Source organism: Nuphar pumila, chromosome 4 (assembly GCF_984573655.1).
Source record: "Nuphar pumila chromosome 4, dmNupPumi1.hap1.1, whole genome shotgun sequence".
Taxonomy (NCBI): Eukaryota; Viridiplantae; Streptophyta; class Magnoliopsida; order Nymphaeales; family Nymphaeaceae; genus Nuphar; species Nuphar pumila.
This window is the reverse complement of record NC_143252.1, coordinates 40,538,809-40,566,586: the sequence shown is the minus strand read 5'-3', so window position 1 is coordinate 40,566,586 and position 27,778 is coordinate 40,538,809. Positions and strand designations below refer to the sequence as shown.

Below are 27,778 nucleotides of genomic sequence, written 5' to 3'. Positions count from 1 at the left end.
TCTCATATCAAAACTTATCATAAGCAAAAAAAATTCTTCTTATTAGTATGTTTTTCTCTTCCAAACGTGCCCCAAGTGTTTAGCAATCTCACCCAGCGTTTACAATTTGTGGTTGTAAACATTGGGTGACATTGCTAATCTTACCAGGGTTTGACAGGATCCGCTCTCCCTTTAATGGAAGGGTGTCTTTTGTTTTTAATAGGGGTAGCCAGTACGTGCCTTGCCCTAATAGGGCAGAACACTTTATAAAGGTGAACTGCCTGGTGTTCTTCTCAGAACACTGGATCTGCTCTTCTTTCCGTCACCCCCTTTTTGCATTTTTTTTAATGGTGGCTTTTACAAAAATCGCTGAACGGTTCAGCATTTCTTGCGCTTTGATGAAAAGTCATTAAACTTTTTCTTATAGTGCTGTCGTTGAATTGTCAATTGATTTTCCTGATTGTAAGGGATTGAAAACTCACCGGTTCATCGATTTTTGTCCATAAAAAAGAAACATTAACAGAAAAATGAAGAACTTAAACGCAAATAGGGAGACATGTGTGTCATTTTCTACGGCCGAGTACCTTGAAAGTTTGTCTCCCCCGATTACTGAATCTGCTTTCATGAGTCATAGCTTGGTTATTCCAAAAAAAAAACATGAAAATATACAAACATGCATTGAGCACAATCATTGAGCCTCCCTATTTGAATGTGCCATGCAGCAGCAATGAAATTGCTTGATGATTTTATCATGGCTCATCATGAACCGTTGGATCGTCCACGTGGCATGTCAGTGGCCCTCCATGTTTGAACGTTCAGAATGTGGTGCTGCAATCCATGACCTTATTGTGAATCTTCATGGTATTATTCTTCTCGTGTACCCACTTGCATCTACCTCTCCAATCTAGAAAAAGCATTCAATTAGTGCTTCACTTTCTCCTCAATTATTCTAAAAGCGTCCCCCAGTTTGTCCCAAAACCAGATATCCCAGTATCTATTAGTATAATCCCAATCAGTATTACCTAAAATACTAAACTCCACCAGGATCTCATGGACAAGAAACAATTATACTAATTAAAATCCCAACTTTGCCTTTCAAAACAAATTAAAATCCCAACTTTGTTTTCACCAAACCAAACCGGAACTGCCGGTCAAAAGGCCAAAATAATAGCTGCTTTGCCATGAACTGCTTTTCTATTATAAACTCATTTCCCCTCGTCTCCCTTACTGCATTGGCTGTACTGTTTTCTCCATCTTTCCTTCTTCCCCCTCTCCCTTCCCCACAACCCATGTCAGACTATTTCATAACATCTCCAAAGCCTTGCTCTAGCAAACAAATTAACCATAGGAAACTGTTCAAGAAACTCTCTTTCTTCTTCTCCTTGATTTTCTCCCTAGTCATGATCATTGTTCTTATATGGTACACCCTTCATCCTTCTAAGCCAAGGTTTTCTCTGCAGGAGGTTGCCATCTATCAGATGAATCTCTCAAGTCAGCACCTTCTCACCTCAGCCATGCAGGTCACTTTGGTGTCCAAGAATCCAAACCAGAGAGTTGGAATATACTATGACAAGCTTGAAGCTTATGTTGCCTACAAGGGACAGCAGATCACCATGAAGTCCTCCTTCCCTCCTTTCTACCAAGGCCATGATGATGTCAATGTTTTGTCTTCATGGTTGGCAGGGAACTCGGTTCCAGTATCGCCTTCTTTCGGTTACGACATGGCCGTCGATCAGTCAGCCGGAAAATTCCTTTTGAGTCTGAAGTTGGCAGGCAAAGTAAGGTGGAAAGTGGGCAGCTGGGCTTCTAGTCACTCTAATCTGGAAGTGCAGTGTGATGCATTCATGGCTTACAACAAATTTAGTGCTGTTGGTGGTCCTCCTGTTAGTTTGATGCCTGGTTCACAGTGTCATTCAGCAGTTTGAGTATGGAGGGTTGGATTGTAGTTATTGTTAATGACTCTTCTTAGTCATGCATGTATAGAGATTAGTTTAGTATGTTGGTACTTGGTACTAATGTTGGTTTTGAATTTGGTTGTGTTCGATTCTGAGCTTTGTAGAAAGAATAGACTTCTAGTTAGGTAGTGAATAAACAAAAACAAGGGAAGAAAAAGAGAAAAAACAAAGTGTTCTTGTTGACTAGATGTCTACTTGTGCTTGTACATTTTGATTGTGTTATAATGAAATAAACATGAAATTAAGCATCTTAATCTTTAGAGAGACAGTGTAAAGTTGGTGAACAGAGACGGGGGGATGAGGAGAGGGGGCTCCATGCTACTTTTGATCTTTGTGATGATGAGATTCTGTCCAAGTAAACAAAAGCTCTTGGAACGACTCCTCAGTGCAGCTGCTTTCTTTTACTTTGTTAGCAGGGAATCTGTTAATTTCCGTCACCTTTGCCTTTAATTATTAGGCTACTAGTGGGAACACCACGGCTTCTCATGTAATGCTTAGCTCTATCAACCACAAAATGAGACCAATTAGTAGAAAATATCACAATGATGTAGCCCCACTCAATAGAGACCACCAAATGCATGAAAACAAGACTTAAACAAATTGAGCTCATCAATTGGATTCATTTGGGTACTATAGATTCATGTCTATGATTGGAGTTGATTCATGTCTATGATTGGAGTTGATTCATAATATTTTCAAAATACTCGAGTTTCTGTGAAAGGAAGAGCTGCAAATCTTTGTACCAAGGATCTAGGGGGTTTGACATACAAAAGATTATGAGTATCAATCCTTTCAATATATGGACCATGGCCTGTTTCCAATACTCAGTAGCTTAATTGAACCAAACCCCTGCAATTTCAAAATCTTCCTGTCAAATGGTCTCTTCTGCCCGGTTGTAATCTTGGAGACAATCAAGTTTAGAAAGGCTTTAGCCTTTAGTTGATGCTACTGTGAATATTGATCCAATAAATGAAAAACAAGGCCCATGTTTGGGCACCACGTGAAAGATAACCAATTTCATGTATTCCAAAACTTTTTGAGATCTTGTCTCTATTTTAGAAACATCTGAGATCATGAATTTGTTTTCTTTTTTCAAATTCTTGATTTGTTCCTGACGTGCCATATCTTTGCAGTTAAGAAACTTATAAAAACATGAATTAGTTAGCAAGTTAAGCTAATCGAAAATGGAGCTTTATAACTAAAGACACCAGCAAAAAGGGTTAGAGAAGATCCTAGTTTGACATGTGAAGACAAAACCGTTTGTATTATACATGCGAAAAGATGAAAAGAGTATCAACTTTCAAGTCTTGAGAATTCTACAAAAAAGCAATTATCTCCTTGTAAAGTAGGTCATGGTCATCTAACTCAACCAAGTATAATTAGAGTCAAGAAATACGTACATAGAAGACAAGCTATGTCACAATGACACGCCATTTAGGGTATGTCAAGGATCACACGAGTCAGACATGATATGACCCGACTCTGACTTGTATGGACATTTTGTAATATCATTTTAGCAGTTTTTTTATAATACTTCAGTAAGTACATTTTTATTTATTACAAAAAATAATTTTATTTATTTAAAAAATTAGAAAGCCCGTGTCACCGAATCCTATTCTTTTTGAAAAATCTCCAAACTCGCGTATTGAACACGAGTCACGTGTCGGGTCGTACCTGTATCTTTGTGAGATAGGACAATGGCAGTAGAAGAGAAAACTAGTGATAAAGATAGACCTGCTCCACCAACTGCAAAGTCATGAGCTGGTCGATCGGTTTGTTCCTTTTGTGCGTCCATGGCCACTCAGATTTGGTTCTGAGTTGGTTCCAACATATGATTCCTGACAGAGAAAAGCTACCAGGCTAGCGGGTTGGGCCCATTGTCAGACAAACCAGTCTTGTCTTATTCAAAGGGCCTACCATAAAGCCCCTTGGGGAAGTATTAGAATCATAGAAAAATACAAGTAGATCAGGAAAATGGAGAAAGATCTTTTGGCATGTGATGGATAAACTTAAATGAAGTAGAACACAACCCTGACGGGTTTATAAAAAGAAAATCTTGTAGTTGTTATAAACTGGTAGGTCCCTTGCCCACTTTTTGGAACGCTTTCATTTGGGCCAGATCAATTTTGCATGCAAAGATTGCAAAAGCCAAAAAAGTAATTGCATGTAATTTTTGCCTATTTGGTTAATGCAAAAGCAAAGTAATGAAATAAAAAAGAAAGGGAACCACACTCATTGGCAACATTGATACTAGGGGTGTCAACGGGTGGGGTTTGGTTCAGACCCAGGTGGAACCCGACTTGGACTAGATTTTTTGGGTATGGTATCAGGTCTGGACCTGAGTCTAATCGGGTCTACTATAAGAGAAACTATACCCAAACCCAATAAGAACTACATGAACCAGACCAGGACCATACCCAGTAAAATAATATTTTTGATCATTTTTACATTGAAAAATTGCAGGTCTTAATCGGAACTCAGGTCGGGCCTGGGTCTGGTATAAAATTTCACAAACTATACTAGGGACCATGCATTAATCGGACCTTCGGGTCTCTTCTTATTTGTCACCATACCCGGACCCTATAGAGTTTGGTATAGGTCGGGTCCGGATAAACTTGACCCGTTGACACCCCTAATTGATACTAGCCAAGACCATATTTGCTGGAAGCATGGAAGTGCCTCCCTAGGGGGGAAGCACACTTCGAAAGCAGGAAGTGCCACCTTTCCCCGAAAAAGGGCAGTGTGGGGAAAACTTGTTTCCCATGTATAGGAATTGTGTTTCTCACTTATTTATCAAATTACTTGCCTCTAGCTTTCCTTTTGTTTTTCATTTGATTTTCCTTATTACTCTCTTTCTTTCTTTTCATTTTTCACTTGATTTTTATCGATTCTTCCTCATTTTCTCTTGCTTCACCCTGTTTTTTAGTGTTTTCATGTTAATATTTATATTTTTCGTTTCTTCCTCACTTTTCCTTCGCTTCCCACTCATTTGCCCCTTGTTTCTTTCACATTTCTTTTTTTGCTTCTCAAATGGTTCACTACAAGGATGGGGGTCAATAACGTCAAATTTTCTTGCTGCTATTGGCATACGATGAAAATTATCACCGATAAGTCGTAAAGAAATGGCCTTTGTTGACCAATAACGATGATATTTATAGGTTGCTGTTAAAGGTGACCCAACACCAGCGATCCACTGGTATGTTGGACTGTTTGTTTTGTTCTATTCGTCGAATTTTTCTTTGATGCCTGCTATTAACCAAAGAAAGATCAATCAGTAGATAAAAATCTTAAAAAATTTGAACATTTATTTGCTTATAAATATATATATCAATTATTTACCATCCAATAGTCTCTGGTAAAAACTGTGCAAATCCCTTTCCACACTTTAGAGTTGACTCCCTCGAGAGAATGTTGTGCTACGTTGTAGTTTTAAAATTTATGGTAATGCTTGTAGAAACCTTCTCACACCCTTGAGTATGATAGTTGAAGTTGCTTTTTCACGTACTACTGATGTTCAATTACATTTTTATCTAAATCAAACTCTTCTTGTACCAAATTATCAAAATATAGTTAGTAACACTCATTTTATATATTAATCTGTTTATCAAAATATAGTTAGGCAATACACTTACATAAACTGCCTCACGTTGTATCATCTTCTCATCGTCTGACACCTTCTTTCATGAGTTGTGAGTGAGTATGACCCGATTTATGATGATACACGAAAGCCTTCTAAAGAATACAGAGAAGCTCTTTCTCACGACTCCTTGCATCTTAGGCTTGATAACTATTGACGTCTTTTGTTGCTTGATTTGCTTTTGGAACGCTACATATTTGTTCTTCTCACATTTGTGTTGAAAAGATTCCGCAGTTGCTAATTTGTAGTAAGAAATAAAATAAATATTAATAGGAATAACAATAATAAATTTTTAATTATAATAAAAAATACTGAATTAATATTTACATGAGACCGACATTGACAACTCTGAAGCTGTAGTGGCCTGTGATTTATGGGGGTTACCTCTTCCTCTCTTAAAGTATCACCCACCTATGATCTGAAGTCATCCCAACTAAGTGTTTACCTTGGCTGGTAGGTAGTGAACCAATCTTGATGAAGGAATAACACCTACATCCTTGTCGTAAATATGTCAACATCTGTAGCAAACAATATTAGATCAGACTATACTATATAAAATTGAATTATATAAGAATATTTACTATCATAGAAGAACATTAAATTTGATATATATTACGAAGAACTAATTCATAAATTGTAGATATATCAACTGAACGACAACAACAAAATCATAAAATTAAGATAGCACATAATTATAAAATATAAAGAAGGGTCATATATATTTTTGAACTCGTTTTAAAGAGAAAAAAAGAACACAATGGCATAAAACAAAACAATAACACATGTATTTACATTACACTTCCTTTGTGACCCTAGATGCTTTGTCAACTCTTCAATAGGTAGATGTTCAATTACACATATATCAATTTTGGGGTCTAGTCACGAGTCTTCCAACCAATTAGAACTTTATGGCAACACAAGATATTCATTCTCTGCTTGTAATGAAGATATGTTGCAGTGTTTATGAATATCAAAATAACACACGTGACCTACTAAAGCCGACATGTCAAAAGATTAACCAAAGTCATCCAAGAGTAACAAATCACAAAAATTCTAAACTAAGTTCAATCCCCATTCAAAACATAAGCACATAGGCACACAAACATTCATTTCAAAAAATATATTTCAGAACCTAATCACATCGGCACATAAGCATTCATTTCAAAAAATATACCAAAAGAGAGCATTGGTACTGATAATTGTCTATTGGCATTAATCAGGCTCATTGGATGATTCAGACTAGATTCATTCAATTATCTCACTCGACACAAACAAAGATTCTCAAGAGGAGGCCCAATAAATTTGACCATTTGACATGGGAACTTTGTTACAAGATTGTAAGTGTATCTTAAGTTATTAACTAGGAAATAAAGCAAAAAAACGTACTAGAAGATGACCCGCGGTTCCATATCAAATTGTGAGTGTTAGATTATAGGACTTTCTATTTTTTATTTTATTTTTTACAAATTTGGTTTGGTTGAGAGGGATATTTCCTATGTGGCTCTTGTTTGATTTAATTTGTATCAATGTTTTCATCCAATTTTTTTTTTACATTGTTTTCTCGTTACCTAATCGAGGTTGTGAAGTTTTTCAAATCATATTTGTGTCATTGCATTGATTCATAAAAAAATTGCCAAAAAAGATTATGACATGTGCCACAGAAAGAGCCAAAGGATGCTCGGCAGCCAAAGGGGATAACAGAGAACACTATATTTTCATTGCCATCAACTCACAAGCAAATGGTAAAGGACTAGCACCATATGACAACCAACAATTTTTTTATAGTTAACTAAAAAATTCTAAATATACGTTCAACTTGAATCAATTTCTTCAATCCAGCTCAGTAATTAGTGTATCACACCATCTAGGCTCAGTAATTACTTTCATTTTCCTTTCTAAATGAAAACCAGTGTAGCTGCGCAAAATCAAGATCTAAACTCATAATGATTCTTTATTTTCTATCCCAAGGTCTCAAATAGAACCTGAAGAGTGCCACATATAGAGGTGGTAAAATCTGACCCGACCCGCCAACTACAAAAAAAATGCTGATTAGCGACATACATTGGCGACGGAAATAATCTATCGTCAATTGGCGACAGATTAACGAGAGAAAAATATTCGTCGCTAAAATATCATTTATTTACGATTTTAGCGACGGAAAATAATTTTTCGATAATCCATCGCTACTTTACGATAGATTAGTGATAGATTTTATTTCGTCGCCATATCCTTCGCAACTTAATGATGGATCAACCACAAAACTATTCTGTCGCTAAATCGTCACCAAATAGCGATGCCCTAGCGACGAAATTCGGTCGCCGCTAATTTTCTCGTAAATTCCTAATTATTTTCCTTTTCTTTCTCTTTTCTGTTTCGTCTCCGCCGCGTCTCCCCGACTCGCCTCCCGTCGCCACCCAGCTTGCTTCCTGTCGCCCCCCGACTCGCCTCCCATCGCCCCCCGGCCCACCTCCCATCGCCTCCCGTCGCCCCTCAGCCCGCCTCTCGTTCCCCCCGACTCGCCTCCCGTCCCCTCGTCGCCCTGCATCCTGTTGCCCACTGGCCCGCCTCCCGTCGCCCCCCGACCCATCGCCCCCCGACCCGCCTTGGTGATGCCAGAGCAGCCACGACGCCGACATCCATCGTTTCGTCGACCACAGGTGAAGATTTTTCCCACCTCCGTCTGTCTTCTTCCTTATTTTTTTTTCTTTTTCAGTCAGGCAGCCGAACTGCCTTCTGCACCATTTTGTTGGTCGGCAGGGGCATCCTGCCACTTTCTTCTTTTTGAAAGGCCGGCAGGGGCCAAGCCAATGCCGCCTGCGGTTGTTCTCGGTAGGACGGCAGGGGCAAGGCCTTGCCGTCTGCATGCGCAGACAAGGCCGTCAGGGGCCAAGCCCTTATCGCCCTTTCTTCTTGTCAGGCAGGCAGGGAGGAGCCCCCAGCCTCTGCTTATTTTTCTAGTGGATAGGGGGAAAATCTCCTGCCTCTGCGTCTTTCCGATAGGCAAGGGGGCTCCACCCCCTGCCTCCACGATTACTGTCAGACATGGAGCTTAGCAGGCTCATCCCCATCCTTGTTTTTTTTTGCAAGGGAGGGGCTGAGCCCCTTCCTTGTCGCCTTGTCTTACGAGATGTGAGGGAGTAGATTATTTTGTATATTTGTGCATTGCAGGTACGTAGCTGAGCTAATTGCGCGATGCTTAGTGCTAAGCATCACATGTGACTAAAAATGCAATGCAAAAAGAAATAAAAAAAAATGCAAAGGCAAAAGCAATTCAAATCAGGTAAATACTCGTGGTGAGTAAGTGATGCAAGCGCGTTACATGTTATTTAATTTTTTGGATGCAACACTTTTCTGTTCACACACTCACTTAGTTGTGGATATTTATGACTGCTTTGATGGAGTTTGGAGATCATGCTGAGCATGACTTTAATGTATGAGAATAGAAGTGTTCTTATTTTTGGAGTATGGATTCCATGTTAGGCATGGTAGTAATTAGTGAAATATTGGAGTGTGTTTGTTGCAGGTACATGTGTGATATTGTTTTGATATGAATGATTTGAATGTATTGCAATGTTTGATATTTATGTATCCATGCTTGCATGAAGTTATTTTTCATTTGATTATGCCTTCTATGTGAAATTGTATCATGTATTTTTTGTTCAAATGAATATATTTGTGTCATCATAGCATTATTAAGATTTTTTTTAACTGGTGATAAAAATATCTGTAATATTTTAGGACAAAATGGCTGCAAACCGTGAATGGATGTATTGTAGGATAGTTGATAATGAGGTGTCGCATTAATATATGGATGGTGTTGACAATTTTATTGAATTCGCAATGGCAAGTGTCAGTACAGTGGATCCTACAGGTTGGATCAGATGCCCATGCACGATGTGTAAGAACAATTGATTTGTAGAACCTCATGGCGTTAGATATCACATATACAGGAAGGGTTTTATTAGTGGTTATCAAAATTGGATGCTTCATGGTGAAGAATTTTGGAATAATTATGATGCAAGGGTGGATGTGGTGCACGATAATCCATATGTAGACCTGATATTTGATGCCATAGGACCTGAAATGGGTTCTGTTGTGGGACATAGTGATGCACCAACTGGGGTAGAGAAAGTAGCAACAAACGATGCAGCTAGTACATTCTATGACTTACTTAGAGATGTTGATGAACCACTGTGGAATGGTTACGAGAGTCACACTATTCTGTCTGCAGTTCTTCAACTACTGAATTTGAAGTGCGAGTTTAATTTGAGTCAATCATGTTTTGACCATCTGTACTCTATTGTGAAGAGTATGTTGCCCAAAGATGAGAAATTGTCACAAAATCTCTACCGTGCGAAGGTTATGGTCAATGCTCTAGGTATGGGGTATCAAAAGATAGATGCTTGTCCCAATCATTGCATGTTGCATTTTAAAGATCAAGAAAAAAGCAAATCATGTCCATCATGTGAACATCCTCGGTTCAAGCCGAAGACAAAGGAAAATGGTAGCACAAGGTTAAAAGAAGTGTCGTATAAGTCACTCCGCTACTTTCCTCTCACCCCTAGATTGCAACGTCTTTATATGTCTTTGAGGACAGCTAAACAAATGATATGGCATGCAAATAAAGTTTGACATGATGAAGACAAGATTACACATCCTGTTGACGCAGAAGCTTGGAGGCACTTTGATCATACTCATTAGAACTTTTCTTTGGAAGTGAGAAATGTTAGGCTAGGTTTATATACAGATGAATTTAATCCATTTGGGGGTAGATCAACCCCATACTCCCAACCCCATACTAGTGTTTGCCAGTATTTGTTACCCCATACAACCTTCCTCCAAGCTTGTGTATGAAGCGTCAAAATCTTTTCTTGTCTCTATTGATCCCTGGTCCGACGTCTCCCGGCCAAAATCTTGATGTATATTTGAGGCCATTGATTGATAAACTGAAAATACTGTGGGATGACTATGTTCTCATGTACGATGCCCACAAAAAATAAAACTTCAATATGAAGGTTGTTGTTCTATGGACAATCAGTAACTTCCCTACATATGGTATGTTATCTGGTTGGAGCACACATGGGAGGTTAGCATGTCCGTACTGCATGGAGGATACAAAATCGTTTAGATTGACGCATGGAAGGAAGCCGTGCTGATTTGATTGTCACCGTCAATTTCTACCCAGCGATCATCCGTTTTGACGACAAAAGAATGTATTTCGAGCAGACACAACTGAAATGAAAGGTCCACCAACAAGATTGTCTGGCATAGAGATTTTAAGAAGATTGCGATACTTTTCATGTGGACTGACAGATGCCCGTTGGGCAACGCCCTTTATTGGATTTGGAAAAGATCACAATTGGACAAAAAAATCTATATTTTAGGAACTACCATATTGGCCAACCTTACTGATACGACATAATTTGGATGTCATGCATATAGAGAAAAATGTGTTCGATAATATATTTAATACAGTAATGAATGTGAAAGAGAAAACGAAGGATAATCCGAAGGCACGTATGAATTTAAAAAAAGGATATAAAAGATTAGAATTAGAACTCAAAGAGTACAATGGCTAAGTACTGAAACCAAATGCAAGGTATGTGCTTGGTCCAGATCAAGTAAATCTGGTATGTCAATGGTTGAGACAATTGAGATTTCCAGACGACTACGTTTCTAACATTTTTTTCCTTTATACAACAATAAGATACTTAATTTGTCGTGATCATAGTCCTTGTTTGTGCTTGTAGGTCCACCATGGTGATGTTAAAGATCAATGAATATGTGATCTACAAAATGGTCCGTCTAAAGTTGTGCAGTGTTACAACAGGTACATCGTAAATGGTTATTGTTTCCATAGAAAAGACTACGGTGTCAACAAGTCAACGATGAATAGTGGCATGTGCGTCAAGGGTAACAACTATGGTGAAAATGAATATAACTACTACGGTGTTATAGAAGAAATAATGGACTTGACTTACTTAGGCACAAATAATAGCTTAACTTTATTCAAGTGTCAATGGTTTGATCCCACAACAACTAGAGTCGACAAAGTCTCAGGCATTATGGAGGTGAATGGTAAGTCAAGGTTTGAAACATATGGACCATTCATATTAGCCTCGCAAGCTCAACAAGTGTACTATACTTCATATCCGACTACAAGAAAGTCAGATAGAAATGAATGGCGGGCAGTTTGTAAGGTGAAGTCTAAATTATACCTCGAGTATGATCAATTACAAAAAGACAAGATTGCTGAAGAGGATGAATACTATCAATTAGATGATATGTATGACTTCTCTTATGGTCACGATGTCGCACACAATATGCATGTCATATCTCCATTGGCTGATGGCACATGCATGGAAGAATGTGATCCAAATGATATATGAAGTGGATGGGTGCTAAATGAAGAAGAAGAAGATGATGACGAGGAGGAGGAGGAAGAAGAAGACTATGAAAGTTAGACAAGTGATGATGAGTCATTCACGAGCTAGTGAAATACAACTTGTAATACAATTTGATCTGAATGATCTAAATGATTAGAATGATTAGAATGTATTGAAATGTATTATATTGATTTGAATATATTGAAATGTAGTACAATGTTTGAATGTCTTGCATGAAGGTTTTTTCAATTTGATCTGAATGATTAGAATGATTTGAATGTATTGAATGTATTGTATTGATTTGAATATATTGAAATGTGTTGCAATGTTTGAATGTCTTGCAAGAAGTTTTTTTCAATTTGATCTGAATGATTAGAATGTATTGAAATGTATTATATTGATTTGAATATATTAAAATGTGTTGCAATGTTTGAATGTCTTGCATGAAGTTTTTTTCAATTTGATCTGAATGATTTGAATGTATTGAAATGTATTGTATTGATTTGAATATATTGAAATATGTTGCAATGTTTTAATGTCTTGCATGAAGTTTTTTTCAATTTGATCTGAATAATTAGAATGATTTGAAATGTATTGTATTGATTTGAATATATTGAAATGTGTTGCAATGTTTAAATGTCCTGCATGAAGTTTTTTTTCAATTTGATCTGAATGATTAAAATGATTTGAATGTATTAAAATGTATTGTATTGATTTGAATATATTGAAATGTGTTGCAATGTTTGAATGTCTTGCATAAAGTTTTTTTTAATTTGATCTGAATGATTAGAATGATTTGAATGTATTGTATTGATTTGAATATATTGAAATGCGTTGCAATGTTTGAATGTATTGCATGAAGGTTTTTTTAATTTGATCTGAATGATTAGAATGCTTTGAATATATTGAAATGTGTTGCAATGTTTGAATGTATTGCCAGTACATTTTAATTTGTTAGAATATGGTTCGTGGATGACACAGTCATCGAGCACCCAGTGGTAGCCAGTCTGAGCCTTCATCTTTACGGGCTCCTTCGATAGGTATATTATTTAAATAATTGTATATTTGATTAGTTGAAATTTACATTATATGAATTTCTAACCCATTATTCTGTAGGTGTTGTTTCGCCTACACATGACCCACATACGTCGGATGCAAGGTCTTCTCAGTGTGACCCACGACAAGTAATTCAAATAGTGTATATCGATGGTCGACCGTAAGTATTTCATTGTCACTTGTTCAATATTTAACTTATAAAAAATGTATATTGACGATCGATTGTTAATGTGTATCTTTTCATGTGAAGTGCGTGGTTTGAGAAACAAGAAGTAATACGAGGAATTACGAAGTTATTACTGCATCATCTTTCAGGATCAGTAGCGCAATGAAAAGAGTACCCGAGAGAGGTGTTGGACAACTTAATTTCCCCATTCATGATATGCAATCATTTATCATAACAAACAATGTTTTATATTTATGTGTGCTAACATTCTGAAAGTATTTGTAGGCCTCCCATCGATTCGCGAGTGCAAACGAGGAGAAGGACGCGAGGGTAGTGTGACAGAAGGTTGCTGCCAATCGATTTGCCGACATGTTGCACAATATAAAGACTGCAGTAAAAAAAATAGCTGGTGGGATAGATGATCCATTGCAGTGGAAGGGCAATGGGCCGGCTATTGTCAGGAGAGATTATTGGGAGGGTATGTGTGACAAGTGGGCGAGCAATGATTTTCGAAATCGCTCAGCAAAGGCCGCACAAAACCGAACACCGATGCCCGATGCACATCTGCACACAGGTGGATCTAGGACTTTTGGGAGCCACCAGAAGAAAATGATAAGTCATCAATATATATATATATATATATATATATATATATATTGTCAAATTTGTGAGTATTTCTACATACTTATCAATCAATTTTTTATATCATGTGACATTGTAGGAAGCAAAAAAGGAAGCATTGTGCCTTACAAAAATGTGTTTGTTGAAATACATAAACGTAAGAGCATGAGAGATTTTATATCAGAGAAGGTGAGAGCGACAACGATATGTATTTATTGTATTAATAAACATTGTAATATACAAGTTACTTTGAGTTATGTTATCATAAACATTGTAATTCTTAATTATTAATTCATATTCTAATTATTACTTTGTAGGAGTCATACGAGCAGCAAATGATACAACGATATGACAATGACTCTACTCAACATCTGTCTTTTGATCCTGCAGCATGGGTGACTGCTACAGGTGAACCCAAAAAGGGTCGTGTGTTCGGGTTCGGCAGTAACATGAACACTACACCAGTCGTTGCCTCCTGCAGCCCGGGCCCACAGAGTTCTCCCGCCAGCATCAACTCCCAACGTCATATTGACCCTGCTATGTCTTGGGATGGTGTTTGTTAGCGTCTTGAGAACAAAGTGCAACACTTTTTAAATGAAGTCATTCCCAACCTTGTCTGTAATAAGTTGTGCAACTTTTTTTAGGACAAGAGAACTTCATCTGCATTCAACATGAGCTCAGGTGCCCGTCAGGTATGCATGATTGAATTGCTATAAATTTTTCCTTATAATTTTGTTAATGTCCTTCAGTTTATTACTAGTCTATTTGTCATTCAGCCATTTACTTTGTTGCATTAGATTAAGGGGATTGTATATAATTTATTTCATTATGTTTTGTTTATAAATACTAACATTTTGGTTCTCTTTTGTAGGATGATGGAGATGATCAATGTAGATGAACTGATGGAGGCATGGAGGAAGGGGCAAATCGAGAAAATAAAGATGATGATGCCCAAAATCTTGGCGAGGTTTAGATTTTTTTGTTTAATTTGTTTGATAAACTTGTAACTAATTATAATTTCGCAATGACTGTACTTGGTAGTTAAAGTTTGCTTAACTTAGCATTTTTGTTTAATTTGTATGCATTTTTTATTTGTACTATTTTTTTATAAGCATGATATATGAATTATATGAGAATTTTTTCTCAATTTTCAAAATATTTCAAAAAAAAATAAAATTTTTATTACAAATTAGCGATGGATATTATCTGTCGCTACTCCATCGCCAATTCGAAGTAGTCGTTGGTTTGTGGCAGAATTTGAGCTGCCGCTAATGTCCGTCGCCAATTAGCGACAGACATTAGCGACAGATATTCATCCATCGATAAATGGTAGCGCCAGATTAAATTCTGTCGCTTAACCAAATTGGCCATCGTTTAACGATGAATTCACGACATACATGATCTGTCGCTAAGCCGTCGCAACATAGCGACAGATAAATTCCATCGCAATTTAGCGACTAGGGTTATGCGACAGATGATATCTGTCGCTAGTCTGTCGCAAAATCCATCATAAACATGTACAACGACGGATTAGCGACGAATATCATCCGCCGCCATTACGTATTTTTCTTGTAGTCAAAATCCACCAACCCGCTTCTTAGCCGGGTTAGGGTTTGGCTTAAACGGGTTCGTGTCGTAAACAGGTCCACCCGCCTAACTCGTTTATTAAACGGGTCGTGTTCGTATTAGGGGTATGCCAACCTGCCAACCCGTTTGACCCGTTTAATAAATGGGTTAGGCGGGCGGGTCAACCCGTTTACACGAACCCGTCAACCCGCAACCCATATATATATATATATATATATATATATATATATATATATATATATATATATATATATATATATATAACCCTAACTCCTAACGGGTCGGATCAACCCGTTTACACGAACCCATCAACCCGCAGCCCGAGACCTCTCTTCTCCACTCCAGTGGTGGTGTGCGCCTGTGCGCTTATCGTGTCTATGCTATCAGGTCGACCCGTTTAATAAACGGGTTGCGGGTTGCCGTGTCGTGTAATCGTATCGTGTTTACCCGACCCGTTTATTAAACGGGTTAATCGTGTCGTGTGGGGTTACCTGTTTAATAAATGGGTTGTGTTCGTGTTTGCCACATCCGACCTGTTTAATAAACGGATCATGTTCGTGTTAAGGTATTCTAATCCGCCAACCCACCGACCCGCCAACCCGACCCTATTGCCACCCCTAGCCACATATATGGGACTAACAAATATTTAACCTAAATTTTGCCCACATTACTCAAGTTTGTGGGCCCCAATACCCACAGTGCACCGTGAGGCCCCCGAAAATATGCTTTCAGGTTCTTGAACCCAGCTTATGATACAAAGTAATATTTTATAAAATAGTGTGTGGATGTATTGCCTTTAACGAAGACCGAGATCCTTCTACCTTTAAAACATCATGTTCTTGTAGGAATCAGTCACGAGTATTACTAGAAATTCAAAAGAACCCTTTACTATCAACTCCCGTCTGACGTAGGGAGGGATAGGGATAGGGATAGGGATAGGGATAGGTTGAGCGAGCGAGAGAGAGAGAGAGAGAGAGAGAGAGAGAGAGAGAGAGAGAGGGAGAGAAATATAAAAAGAGCCAGTCAAGCCATTTTAAATGCCACTCTATAACAGCGAATACCCATTTAGGTAAAAGAGCCTTTTAGGTAAAATTTAATAATAATTGAAAAAGCTCAAAAATCTCATTATATATATATATATATATATATAGAGAGAGAGAGAGAGAGAGAGAGACCTAGTTTAGGAATGGAGGGTGAATGGACCCTTTGGATATGGATAAAACTTTTTAGTTCTAAACAGATAAGGATGAAACTCAATGCAGGTGGGATTGCGGGTAATTATAGATACGCAGCCAAGGACTACAAACACAATATGAATGGATTGTTCAGTCTGGTTGCAAGTCGTGTGGGTCAGTAAAGACTGGAGAATGCCTTATGATCCTGGACAACTTCAAATGTCTTGAACTAGTTCAAAAATAGACCAGTATGACCTACCTACAAGGGCTCTGCTCGTCTGGAAAGGGTGGCTCGTTTATGCCTACTAGAAGTTTTAATATGATAACTTTTTTAAATGAAAATTTTAGCTTGTTTGCCTAGCATGAGAAATACAGAATAAAAAATACAAGAAAAATGAGAGAGGTTCATCAGTTCTCTTTCAAAGAGAGAGGTGGTCAACTACACCCAAGAGAGAGAGAGAGAGAGAGAGAGAGAGAGACCTGAAAATGGTGGTGCGTAAGATGAAGATGAAGATGGAGGAAGCTCGTGGAATGAGAGGTGCTGTGAATGAATGGTTGCTCTTCAAGTGAAAGATTTTTTTACAAAAAAAATCACAATTTAAAAAATTTTCTTTTCAATTTTTTTCTTCGTTTGAAATGGTTGAAGAAGTTGTAATTTTTTTCTTTCCTACTTACATTTTTCTTACCAGTTTCTTGCTTTCAAACGTTAGAGATATTGAAACCAATTCTTCCAGTAGTCCTTATTATGTTTTCATGTAGTACATACAGTTTCTCCGGTAGACTCAATTGATGCATTATGGTTCAAAGAACTTTACAGGCTACACTCCAACCCAAAGGGAACCATCGCTGCTGTCCGCGCTCCAATCATCGGACACACAAAACACTTAGAACACGGAATCGCTCGTGTCCAACAGGATACCCAGCCGTATTCTACCGATTCTCCTGGAACAGTGGTGTCCAAAACACCTGAGGCAAAAACCCAAAAAACATAAACAAGAGACCTGAAACAAAAACTCGACTTGCCTACGACACCTTTGCGGCCGGCCAGGAGTGTCTAGACTGGACACAGTCCTGTCCGCGCAATCAAACGCTAGAGAACTGATTTTAACAACATTAGGCAGCACTAAGGTTCCCGATTTCCCGCGTTTGTTTGAGTAGGAAAGATGAATTCTGTGAATTGCGTTTCTCCGTTTGGGTGGTCATCCAAACATCTCTCTCTCTCTCTCTCTCCCCGCGTCACTCTGATGATTCTCCGCCACCATCACAAGGGTCTCATCTTCACTCGACCAAAGCTCTCCCTTCCTTCCTACCACTCTTCCGTTTCCCCAATCTCTCTACAATCCATCCCTCAATACCAACAACACAACCAAGAAGAAGAAGATGGGATAGAATCATCAACCCAAAAGAAAGAAGAAGGAGAAGAAGAAGAAGAAGAAGAAGAAGAAGAAGAAGAAGAAGAAGAAGAAGAAGAAGAAGACCAACGAAGCCACAACCGAGCCCGTCGTAAGCCCAGGCTCTCCCGCACCATCTCCCAACTCATCAACGTCCGACCATGGTCCCCCAACCTCGAGCTCTCCCTCCAGCCTCTCACCTCCTCCCTCTCCCCCACCACCGTCGTCGAGGTCCTCGAGCGCGTCCACCCCTCCTCCAAATCCCTCCAATTCTTCAAATGGGTGCACGAACAGAAGGGCTTCGCTCACTCGGACAAGACCTACTTCAGGATGATCGAGATCCTCGGCCGCACCAGGAACCTCAACGCCGCTCGCAACCTCCTCATGGGGATGCCGAGCCACGGAGTCGAGTGGGAGGACCGCTTCTTCAACAGCCTGATGCGCAGCTACGCTGCCGCCGGCCTCTTCCAGGAGTCCCTCAAGCTCTTCCGGAAGATGAAGGACCTCGGGGTCCCTCCTTCCGTCTACACCTTCAACACCATCTTCTCAATTCTCCTCCGCCGCGGCCGCACCAACATGGTCCGCGGCCTCTTCGACGAGATGCTCCACTCCGGCGTCGCACCCGACGTCTTCACCTTCAACATCCTCATCAGGGGCTTCTGCCTGAACTCCATGGTCGATGAGGGGTTCAGGCTCTTCAACGAGATGGTGAAGCAGGGCTGCGCTCCTGATATGGTTACTTACAACACCCTCATGGATGGGCTCTGCCGATCCGGGAAGGTCGCAAACGCGCATAATTTGATGAGGGCAATGAGGAGGAAGGGAGGGGAGTTGGTCCCCAATGTGGTTTCCTATACCACATTGATCAGGGCCTACTGCGAGAAACAATCAATAGGCGATGCATTGGACCTGTTTGATGAAATGACAGAGCAGGGATTGAGGCCCAGTGAGATAACATACAATACCCTGATTCAGGGCCTCTGCCAGGCGAGGAAGATGGATAAGATCAAAGAAATCTTGAAGGATGTTATGGACAGTGATAGTTTCAAGCCTGATACTTGCACTTTCAATACTCTGATAAATGCACATTGCAATGGGGGAAAGTTGGATGAAGCATTGGTTATATTCAATAAGCTCTCAGAGCTAGGTGTCGAGCCCGACTGGGCGACATATAGTGTCCTTATCAGGAATCTGTGCTTTGGAGGTGAATTTGAGAAGGCAGAGGCCTTTGTCGATGAGGTGATTGAGAACGGGGTCCTTCTCCGGCAGGTAGGTTGCGTGCCGCTGATTGCTTCTTATAACCAAGTACTGGAGTATTTGTGTGCAAATGGGAAGACAGAGAAGGCTGAGAAGTTGTTTAGGCAGTTGCTCAAGAGGGGTACTCAGGATCCTTGCGCTTTCAGGACATTGATAATCGGACAGTGCAAGGAGGGTAGACCTGAAGCTGGGTATGAGCTTTTGGTGCTGATGTTGAGGAGGGACTTTGTACCTGATCTGGAGACTTACAGTTCTGTGATTGATGGGTTTATGCAGAAGGCTGATCCAGTTTCTGCTCATAAGACTCTTGAGAAGATGTTGAAGAGTGGACATGTTCCTAGGACTTCCACCCTCCATCAGATTTGTAGTGCTCTTGTCGCAGCGGGTAATGTTACTGATGCAGCTTCTGTTATGAGGACGATGATTGAGAAGCGAATTCGCCAGAATATCAGTCTGTCAACAGATGTCGTGACTGGTCTTTTTGCTAATGGTCATGCGAACGATGCCATTGAAGTTGTTCAAGTGCTATATGATAATGGGTACTATGTAAAGTTGGAAAATGTTCTTGATTTGCTTATCCAGACCAGTAGATTTGTGGAGGCGCAGGGAATGTTAATGTTTGGTTTGAAGCATGGTCATGAATTTGATAGAGAGGTTTATGGCACCGTTATTACTGGTCTCTGCAAATTTAATAGAGCTGAAGAAGCATTCTCTCTGTTCTATGAAATAATTGAGAAGGGAGAGCGGCCGGGCATGGCATCGATGAAGCATCTGGCAATTTCACTTGAAATAGAGGGGAAATCAAATGAAGCGGCTTTTGTTTCCAAGCGCATGGTGAGCAGTCCAGTGGTAAGTGGAGATCATACGTACCGTTAATATGACTTCTTCAAAGATCTACTGCTTTAAGAGTTCTGCTCAAAGGGAGTATGTGTAGAATGTTGGGTATCACTTGGCTGAAAGTATTCTTATCCTAACCATGAATTCATTGCTGCACTATTGTTTCTTTAGTGAAGTGCTGCACACTGGATATTTGTTGTTACTTTGCAGTCCATACCACCTCTGAACATTCTTAAGGTGAGTTATTGGCTTCTTCTTTATTTGATTAATTTTGAAAATATCAGTTCTCAGGTTTTCTTTTTTACTAGTGTCGTTTGAACTCTTCTGTACTGGTTAAGCCCTGTATCATATAGAATCATTGCTATTTCTGTCCAGCTTCTGTAGAAATTCCATTTATTGTTCACATGAATAAAGCAAGCTGTTCCCATTCCACAGGAATGTTCATATATATATATATATATATATATATATATATATATATATATATATATATATATATATAAAAGTTAAGTCTCTGGTGTGGATGTGCATACGGTATCAATGAGTTTGGACGAGCAATATCTTACTGATCGTATTTTTTAAGTAAATCTAACCATACAGATTTGATCTACATGGTCTGTTCGGTGGGGATTGACTTTTGAATCACCAAAATCTAATGTGTACAAATTTTTTAGTGATTCAGAAATCAACAACCGTAAATGCACTAAATTTTCACGACTTAAAAAAAGTAATTTTTTTTTTGTAAAAAAAACATTAAGGGTTTATTTCTAACAAATTGACTATGCTGAGCACATTTGTAGGGTTAGATTGAGTCAAAGCAATTTGCACCTATGAGTTTTAACTCATTGATACAGTAGTCAATTTCTATCAAATTGACTATGCTTAACACATCCCAGTATGTTTGTATAACTGGCATTCTCCACCCCCACGAGTATATGCTTATAGAGATTTCTTGGTGCTCTTTCTGTTATTTGATGTGCTAAACTGTGAAGCCTTAAATTCAATTCTTTTCCTGCATTATATAGACAAATCCTTCTTGTCATTATACTTTTGCATGAATCAGTCACTTCCCTTATTTTTTCCTCCTGGAAATTGATATTGCTCTTCTACCTGGAAGAAGGCTAACAAAGTTTTTGAATGTCTGAGTGTGATAAATGGTTAACACATTGGTTCAACGTTGTATTTGGAGATTATGTTAAACCAGCTTGCTTTTGCACGATACTTCAACAGTTTCATAGTGGTGTCGAATTTAACCACCGTTATTCACTTGCTCATGTTGGTGCTATGTGTTCCTGCCTTCCTTTATACTGTCATGGAAATTGGTTTATAGTGCTATATGGAGTAAGTTTCTACCTTTCTGTCGCCATAGCAGCTCATGGCCTCTGCCATGATGGCCATCCTTAATGGACTCAAGCTGTTGTGCATGCTGCAACACCTTACATGGAAATGCCATTAAAGCTGTAGAATTATTCCTTTGACATTATCTGCATCTTCTAAACAAGAAGATAATGTAAACGGTATCTCAAGCTGAATTTTGAATAGTTTGTGCAATCTATAGCTTGCTTGCCTGATCAAACATCAATGACTACTTGATATTTTCAATTGTGCGATAACTTTTCCTATTTTTCTTTTTTCTCTGAGAGAAAGATAAATGTTATCATCAGAAATTAGAGTAAAATATATGTGATGAGGCAATCATCGAGCATTACAAGCATCAAGATTGGAGTCGATACAAAGGGGCTAGATCATCGGCTGGCCTCCTAATGGAAGTACACATAACAACATCAGATTGAATATCCCTAAAAAGGAACAAAGAGGAGAGGAGACTTCCTTGAACAGCCTATTATTCCTTTCAAGCCAAACCAGCCACATGCAGACAGATATCCAACACTTGTTCCACATGAAACCCCACCTCTTGCTCAGCTTCACCCAAGTGGGACCCAAGAGGAAATCCCTAACACAAGATTCCTCTCGTGCAATAACCTTAAAATTCAGCCAAGCCAACTTGAATAGTCTCTGAAAGAAGCTACAATACAAAAAAGAGATGGATGTGGTTTCCTTTGCTTGAAGACAAAGACATCGGCTTGCCAAGGAAAAACCTTTAATCTTCAAGGTACTGTGTAATAATTAAAGGTTTTGGATCTGTATATACACAGAGGATCCTTTCTTTCTTGTATTTGCCTATTGCCTTAATGTTATCTCATATATTTGTTAGTCAGGATTGTTATTTCTCATCGACTATCATATTGCTTGTTTACCTTTGTGCTAGCATCGCTCATTATGGTGTTTCATATGACTTGCTTCTTATTGAGTTGCTAATGAAAATTTTGGCGTCTTTTTTGTGTCCATTTTAAGGCTTATTGTATTTGGGTTTGTAATTTCTAAGGATATGTGTAGTTCAGGTTTACAATGCTTGACTGCAAATGTACAGCAACACATTGAAAATTCAGTGTGATACAAATTCCTATCAAATAAGAAGTTTATCATTTATTTACTCTAAATTTCTTTGATTCATACCTTTGGCTGCCACCATATAAAACATTGCAGATTTTTGTGGAAGATTTAATTTCATGTCAAATTCTATAGTTGTAAATGAAAGAATTATTCCAACTAGCTTGATGGCTTGTGTAGATCATTTTACCTTTGCATCATCTCAAAATAGAAAAGAAAACAAAAAACAGTAACCTAGTGGTTAGGAGCTTAAAATTTGTTAATAGAGTATAACCATATATAAGAGTTTAAATAAGTTCCAATATGTTTAGCTGAATTTGCAATAGCTTGCTGTGTCTGGAATTTCTTCTCGATAATGCTTGAAAGTTGGAAGCATTTCATTCAAATTGACACCAGCGACAAAACTTTCCCTGCATGCATGTGTGTGTGTGTGTGCATGTGCATGTGCAAGCACACACCAATATATTCTCGTGGGTCAGGTCAGGTGTAGGGATGTCAATGAATCAGATTTTATCCGATATCTGGCTGAATTCGATTCCATTTAGTTGCATTTGGTAAGCCAAAACTGTCAGGACAAATGGACCCGGTCCAAACAATGTGATCCAAACTCACCTGGATACAATGGTGAACAGTTGCTGGCGTGGATTACAAGAGGAACTCCAGAAGGACCTAACGTCTGAATTTTGAAAGTCCAAGGACTCTCTTGATAAGGGTCTCAGAAGCAAGCCCAAGGAGGACTCTAGTGATCGGGTTTTCTCTTGATAAGGATCTCAGAAGCAAGTCCAAGGAGGACTCTAGTGAAATCGGATTCCCAGTTTTGAATGTAGCCTCTTGTAACCAGAACTCCTCTAAAGGAGGAAACAGGTTACCAACCTGTTTGTAATCCTTGTTTATATAAGAGAGCACCCCTATCTCACGAAAGATGTGAGTTAAAGAGAGATAGGGTTCGTGGGTGTAGGTTATTCTAACCGAACCACGTTAAAAAACTGCTCATTTTCTTGTGTGTGTGCCTTTGTTTTTCTCGTGTTTGCCTGCGTCCACATCGTAGTCATGCTCCTCTCGTTTTAAAACCATATCTGATTATAATCGGATGCAGATATGGTTTTGATTTTTTTCTATTGAAATTGACAAATCCAAATTTGACGGATATTTGAATCTGTTACATGTAAAAGAACGGATCTTTATGAGCTTTTCACCATCCAAATTTGAATCTATTTGGCAAACTTCCATTTAGTCAATTATGGTATTTGGACACATCTGACCCAAATCCGAACAAGAGAAACTAGCCCTGTTCATAGGGACAGAGATCATAGGATTTGGTTGGCGACCTATGAAATCCTGGGTGAATCAATAATCCCAAATTTGAGAGGTTTTATTTTGTTCCGACCAAGATAAAAACCAAATCCAGTCACTTTGCATCCCTACACTAGCGGTGCAAATAGGCCATGAAATTCTGCCTTATATTTGACCATGGACTCGGCTTTATTAGGGTGTGGGCCTGATCCATCCTAATTAAGAAGGTCTATCAGATCCAATACCTAATCAAATTTTGTCGGAGGCTTCTTGGGCTTCAACGTCATCTAAGGCTACTGCCTGCTTGGTTATTGAAAATGTCAAAAAAAAAAAAGGAAAAAGGATGTTTGATCAATGACAATTATCAAATACTGGCAGTGATCCTTGTAGGGGCGTTGGATTGTGCAGACAGAACTGTGAACAAGCCTGTCTGGACAATGCTGGCTGGGTGTGGGTGTTTTTGACAAGTCAAATTTGTCCTTGGTGTTCTGCTCTTCCCAAATGTCCTAGACACTTCTCCAAGGGGTAGAGGGGAACACCAAGGGACACCGCTGGATGCATGGGACGTGTTCCAGGTGCATCTGCCGTTAGTGTTGGGTGCATGGGATGCAGACCTGCGGACGCTACCATCCACGCAATCAAACACCCCCTGTGATTACTTCAGATAGATTGGGAAAATGATCTACTAGCCCATCAGTGAACTTGGAAGATCAAGTCCTGTCAGGTTTCTCTTGGGAAGAGAATGAAGTTTGGAGTTGTAGGGTTGTGAAGGCTCCATTAATGGTTTCTTAATTCTTATAGAAGTTAACTGTTTACTTGGTCGTTAGCTGCGACAAGAAATGGATCTACATGTGTGCTACACAAGATGGTTTGGAGTTGCAGGTTTGGGGAGAAGGCTGGGGCCAAGTTAGGGTTTCAAGTATAGAACTCTTGAAACAAACCAAACAAAATCAAAGGCCAATCGTTGGTTCTATGGTTTTAGTCAACGGTACCTGTCAATTATGGGGTTTTAGTTTTACCTGTCCTGCATTCATGCAGTTATTCACTTTGATTTTCGTTACTCCAGTAAGAAAGGATCATCTTTTATCCAACTTGACTTTGTTCCTCCAATTAACTCAATGCCGCTTCCACTCAATTAACTTTCTTCTTTTGCACCATGTTGTAGGGCATGATTTATTCAGCAGAACCAGGATACAGAAGTTTGGAGATAAAGGCTTATCATTGATGCCCCCCCCATTGAGAACTTAGAGGGAAAGCAATTAAAAAATACCGTTAGACAATACAAGCAAAAACAGTGAACGTATACATGTATTAGTCATCAGAAGAAACATCAAGGCATATGTCATATTCTCAAAAAGGGGCTACCATGAAATTCTTCCAAATGTGGCATCTTCATAGCAGCTTTCAAGTTTGCTATATTATCAGTAACGAACTACACAGCTTTAGAGGGCTTCACCTCTTATGTCACCTTTGAAAATATCTTAGCGGATTCGTCTACCATCTTTGATCTATCTGACATATCAACAGGCCACAAAAACATCACTCTTTTAAGAGATACAACATGTTTACCAAATTTTGCTGCTTGTTGTTCGTCCATCTATATGCTTTAATGGTGTAGTCTGTAGTCTTTCAATACTCTCTCGACTCATTGCACCACGGCTTGACCTTTACAACAACTTGCTTTAGAATCTTTCACTTCAATGCTTGATAAGAGGGTATCTTATAATTAGAGACTGTGTTGGTAACAACGTCAACCATATCCCCAAAGTGAAAGAAATTTGATTCATTGAATTGTAAGCGTCAGTCAAAAGAAGTGTCAAGGTTGCAAGTCCAATTCTTCTCTCTAGATATTGCTGGATTATTCGAAGTTTTTGGAAGTGCATCATTCATATGCCACATCTACAAACACACACCAGTTTTAGAAATTTCGATCGCTGAAAACCTAACATTCCATCTCTTTAAATTTTAAATTCCACCAAGTGTTGCCCTCAAAATATAATTGCCATCTGCTCATGAACAGCATGTAAATGAATGCAACATCTTCCAAGAATGATAGCCAGGGCTATATGACAATGATCAACAATATGAATCCTAGACCAACACCTGTGTACACATTTGGGCAGGCAAGTTTATACTTTATAGGCTTCTATTGTGCATTAGCAAGGGCATCAAACATTCCTAAAGGCCTTTCTTGTCACACAAAATTAAAGGGAGTGTAGATTGCTTTGTACAAATACCAACAATTCTAAACACCTGCAACAGAAACAAGGCTCTCTAAGCTCGGTTGGAAGTTTCAACCTTTCGTCTGCCTGAGAAGGTCTCTTTTGTGTGGGCAGTACCAGGTGAGGAACCAATGCAGAGATTACAATAACCTTGTGTAGGAGGCCTCAAGGAAGAGCCTTGCAAATCAAGGCTTGATGCACTATGTTGATTTCAACACAATTTCAGGACCCGCTGAATAATGGAATGGCCTGGGCTTTCAATGACAGGCTGAATGTTGCAGGTGACTAACCTAATGACTTGGCCACTGATGTGGCAGGGTTAGCTCCTCAAATCTTCGTAAACTTGCATATGCAAAATCAAGCATCACCTGGTTTGCACTTTAATGCGCAGTTTGTGCAGTCACTGACATTCTTCCCTGATCCATCTCTGCCATAACATGTTAGTAACTAATGTAACTGCCATACATAATTCCCTATGTATATGCTATGACAAGAAACGGCCATCTTGATAGCAAAGGACTTGAACACTGTATTCACATAGCCACAACAAATGCCCTATCAGAACAATGTTAGTATGTTACAGTAGCTTACTCCCACTTACCTGTGTTTCCCATTTCACATTAGTTCTCATCACGTTGCTATGGAATTGTTAAGATAGAAATGAAGCAAGAAGCATTGGTTGGTTAAAGAACACCAAAACACATCGTGTTTGTCTTTCATCTCCATGGCAGGAGCAAAACAAAAGGTGAATCTGTTCCTCATACCCTCTGTAGAATGAATTTTTGCATTGCCATATTTGACACAACCCAGTTCTCCACCAATTTCCATACAGTAGCCAAGAAAAAAAAGAAAAGATTACAACAAAGAATAGAGAAAACCCACAAGAAAAAAAAAACCATTTTTCTTCATTCAATCAATGAATTCAATGAAATCAAATCCGTTCATATAACAACTCTCACCAATTAAATTGTTTTTGAACCGATACACGGACAAACACCTCCCCAAAATTGACTATCCAAAAAAAACAACAATTACCCAAAAATTTCCACTGAATGATTCACAAAAGAGAAGGGGAAAAAGCTCAGAGAAAATCAAATTTGGCATTAATCCGAACCTGATGAGGCTTCTTCCCTCGGAACCCACTTCCAGAAATGCCTTCTCACGACGATGGCTCCCTCTGTCGCCGCCCCGCCGTACTCGTCCTCCTCGTCCGTGAAGAACTCCCCCACCGGCAACAACCCTTCCTCCACGACGGCATCTACCGAGTGCAAGATATAGCACGCGGGCAACCCCGGGTAGGACGCAGACTCCCTCTCCTCGACCCTTCTGGAGTACGATTCCATCAGCACCCGAACACCATCGCCGGCGGAGCCGAGGACGGAGCCCAATTCCTCGCGGACGGCTCGGAGGGCAGCGTCGCAGACGGCCTCTCCGGGCCTCATCTTCTCCGAGAGCGGGCGGAGGCGGCGGCGGACGCTGCCGTCGCTGAGCTCCTGGTGGGACTCGATGAGGAGGAGGTCGCCAGCGCGGTTGCGGAGGTTGACGGTGGCGACATTGAGGGTACGGCGGGGCGGGACGGAGTCCTGGAGGAGCGACTCGCCGTGGGCGAGCTCGAGCCAGAGGTTGGAGACGTTCTTGGTGCCGGGCTTGACCCCCCAGGTGGGGAGGTCCTGGGGAAGCCTGGGCCTGAGCCAGTCGGTGAGGCTCTGTGGGGATGAGAAGCTCTGGGCTGTAAGGAAGGCTTTGCTGGTGGTGCTCATGGAGG

The 27,778-nt window shown here is 39.6% G+C and overlaps 3 protein-coding genes across 4 annotated transcripts; 2 read left to right on the top strand and 1 right to left on the bottom strand.

Annotated features, from left to right (window-relative positions):
* Nucleotides 1–529: 529 nt before the first annotated feature.
* LOC149840080 (NDR1/HIN1-like protein 26) lies at nucleotides 530–2,179 on the top strand. The gene has a single exon (XM_090004337.1). The coding sequence runs from the start codon at nucleotides 1,161–1,163 to the stop codon at nucleotides 1,902–1,904; it is 744 nt and encodes a 247-aa protein (XP_089860463.1). The 5' UTR covers nucleotides 530–1,160; the 3' UTR covers nucleotides 1,905–2,179.
* Nucleotides 1,674–27,778, bottom strand: LOC149840078 (uncharacterized). Of its 2 annotated transcripts, none has more exons than XM_090004339.1 (2): nucleotides 27,128–27,778; nucleotides 1,674–2,434 (listed from the first exon to the last, which is right to left on the bottom strand). In XM_090004339.1, the coding sequence occupies exons 1-2, from the start codon at nucleotides 27,771–27,773 to the stop codon at nucleotides 2,418–2,420; spliced, it is 663 nt and encodes a 220-aa protein (XP_089860465.1). In that variant the 5' UTR covers nucleotides 27,774–27,778; the 3' UTR covers nucleotides 1,674–2,417. The 2 variants fall into 2 exon arrangements, with proteins under 2 accessions (XP_089860465.1, XP_089860464.1); XM_090004338.1 differs by lacking the exon at nucleotides 1,674–2,434 and adding an exon at nucleotides 24,992–25,259.
* On the top strand, nucleotides 17,762–20,475 carry LOC149840079 (pentatricopeptide repeat-containing protein At1g02060, chloroplastic-like). Its single transcript, XM_090004336.1, has one exon. The coding sequence runs from the start codon at nucleotides 17,807–17,809 to the stop codon at nucleotides 20,084–20,086; it is 2,280 nt and encodes a 759-aa protein (XP_089860462.1). The 5' UTR covers nucleotides 17,762–17,806; the 3' UTR covers nucleotides 20,087–20,475.

Coding starts and splice junctions, on each gene's coding strand:
- LOC149840079 (XM_090004336.1), top strand. CDS start 17,807: ATGATTCTCCGCCACCATCACAAGGGTCTCATCTTCACTCGACCAAAG.
- LOC149840078 (XM_090004338.1), bottom strand. CDS start 27,773: ATGAGCACCACCAGCAAAGCCTTCCTTACAGCCCAGAGCTTCTCATCC. Junction 25,260..27,127: donor GAGGGAAGAAGCCTCATCAG/GTTCGGATTAAT, acceptor ATATTTTCAAAG/GTGACATAAGAGGTGAAGCC.
- LOC149840080 (XM_090004337.1), top strand. CDS start 1,161: ATGAACTGCTTTTCTATTATAAACTCATTTCCCCTCGTCTCCCTTACT.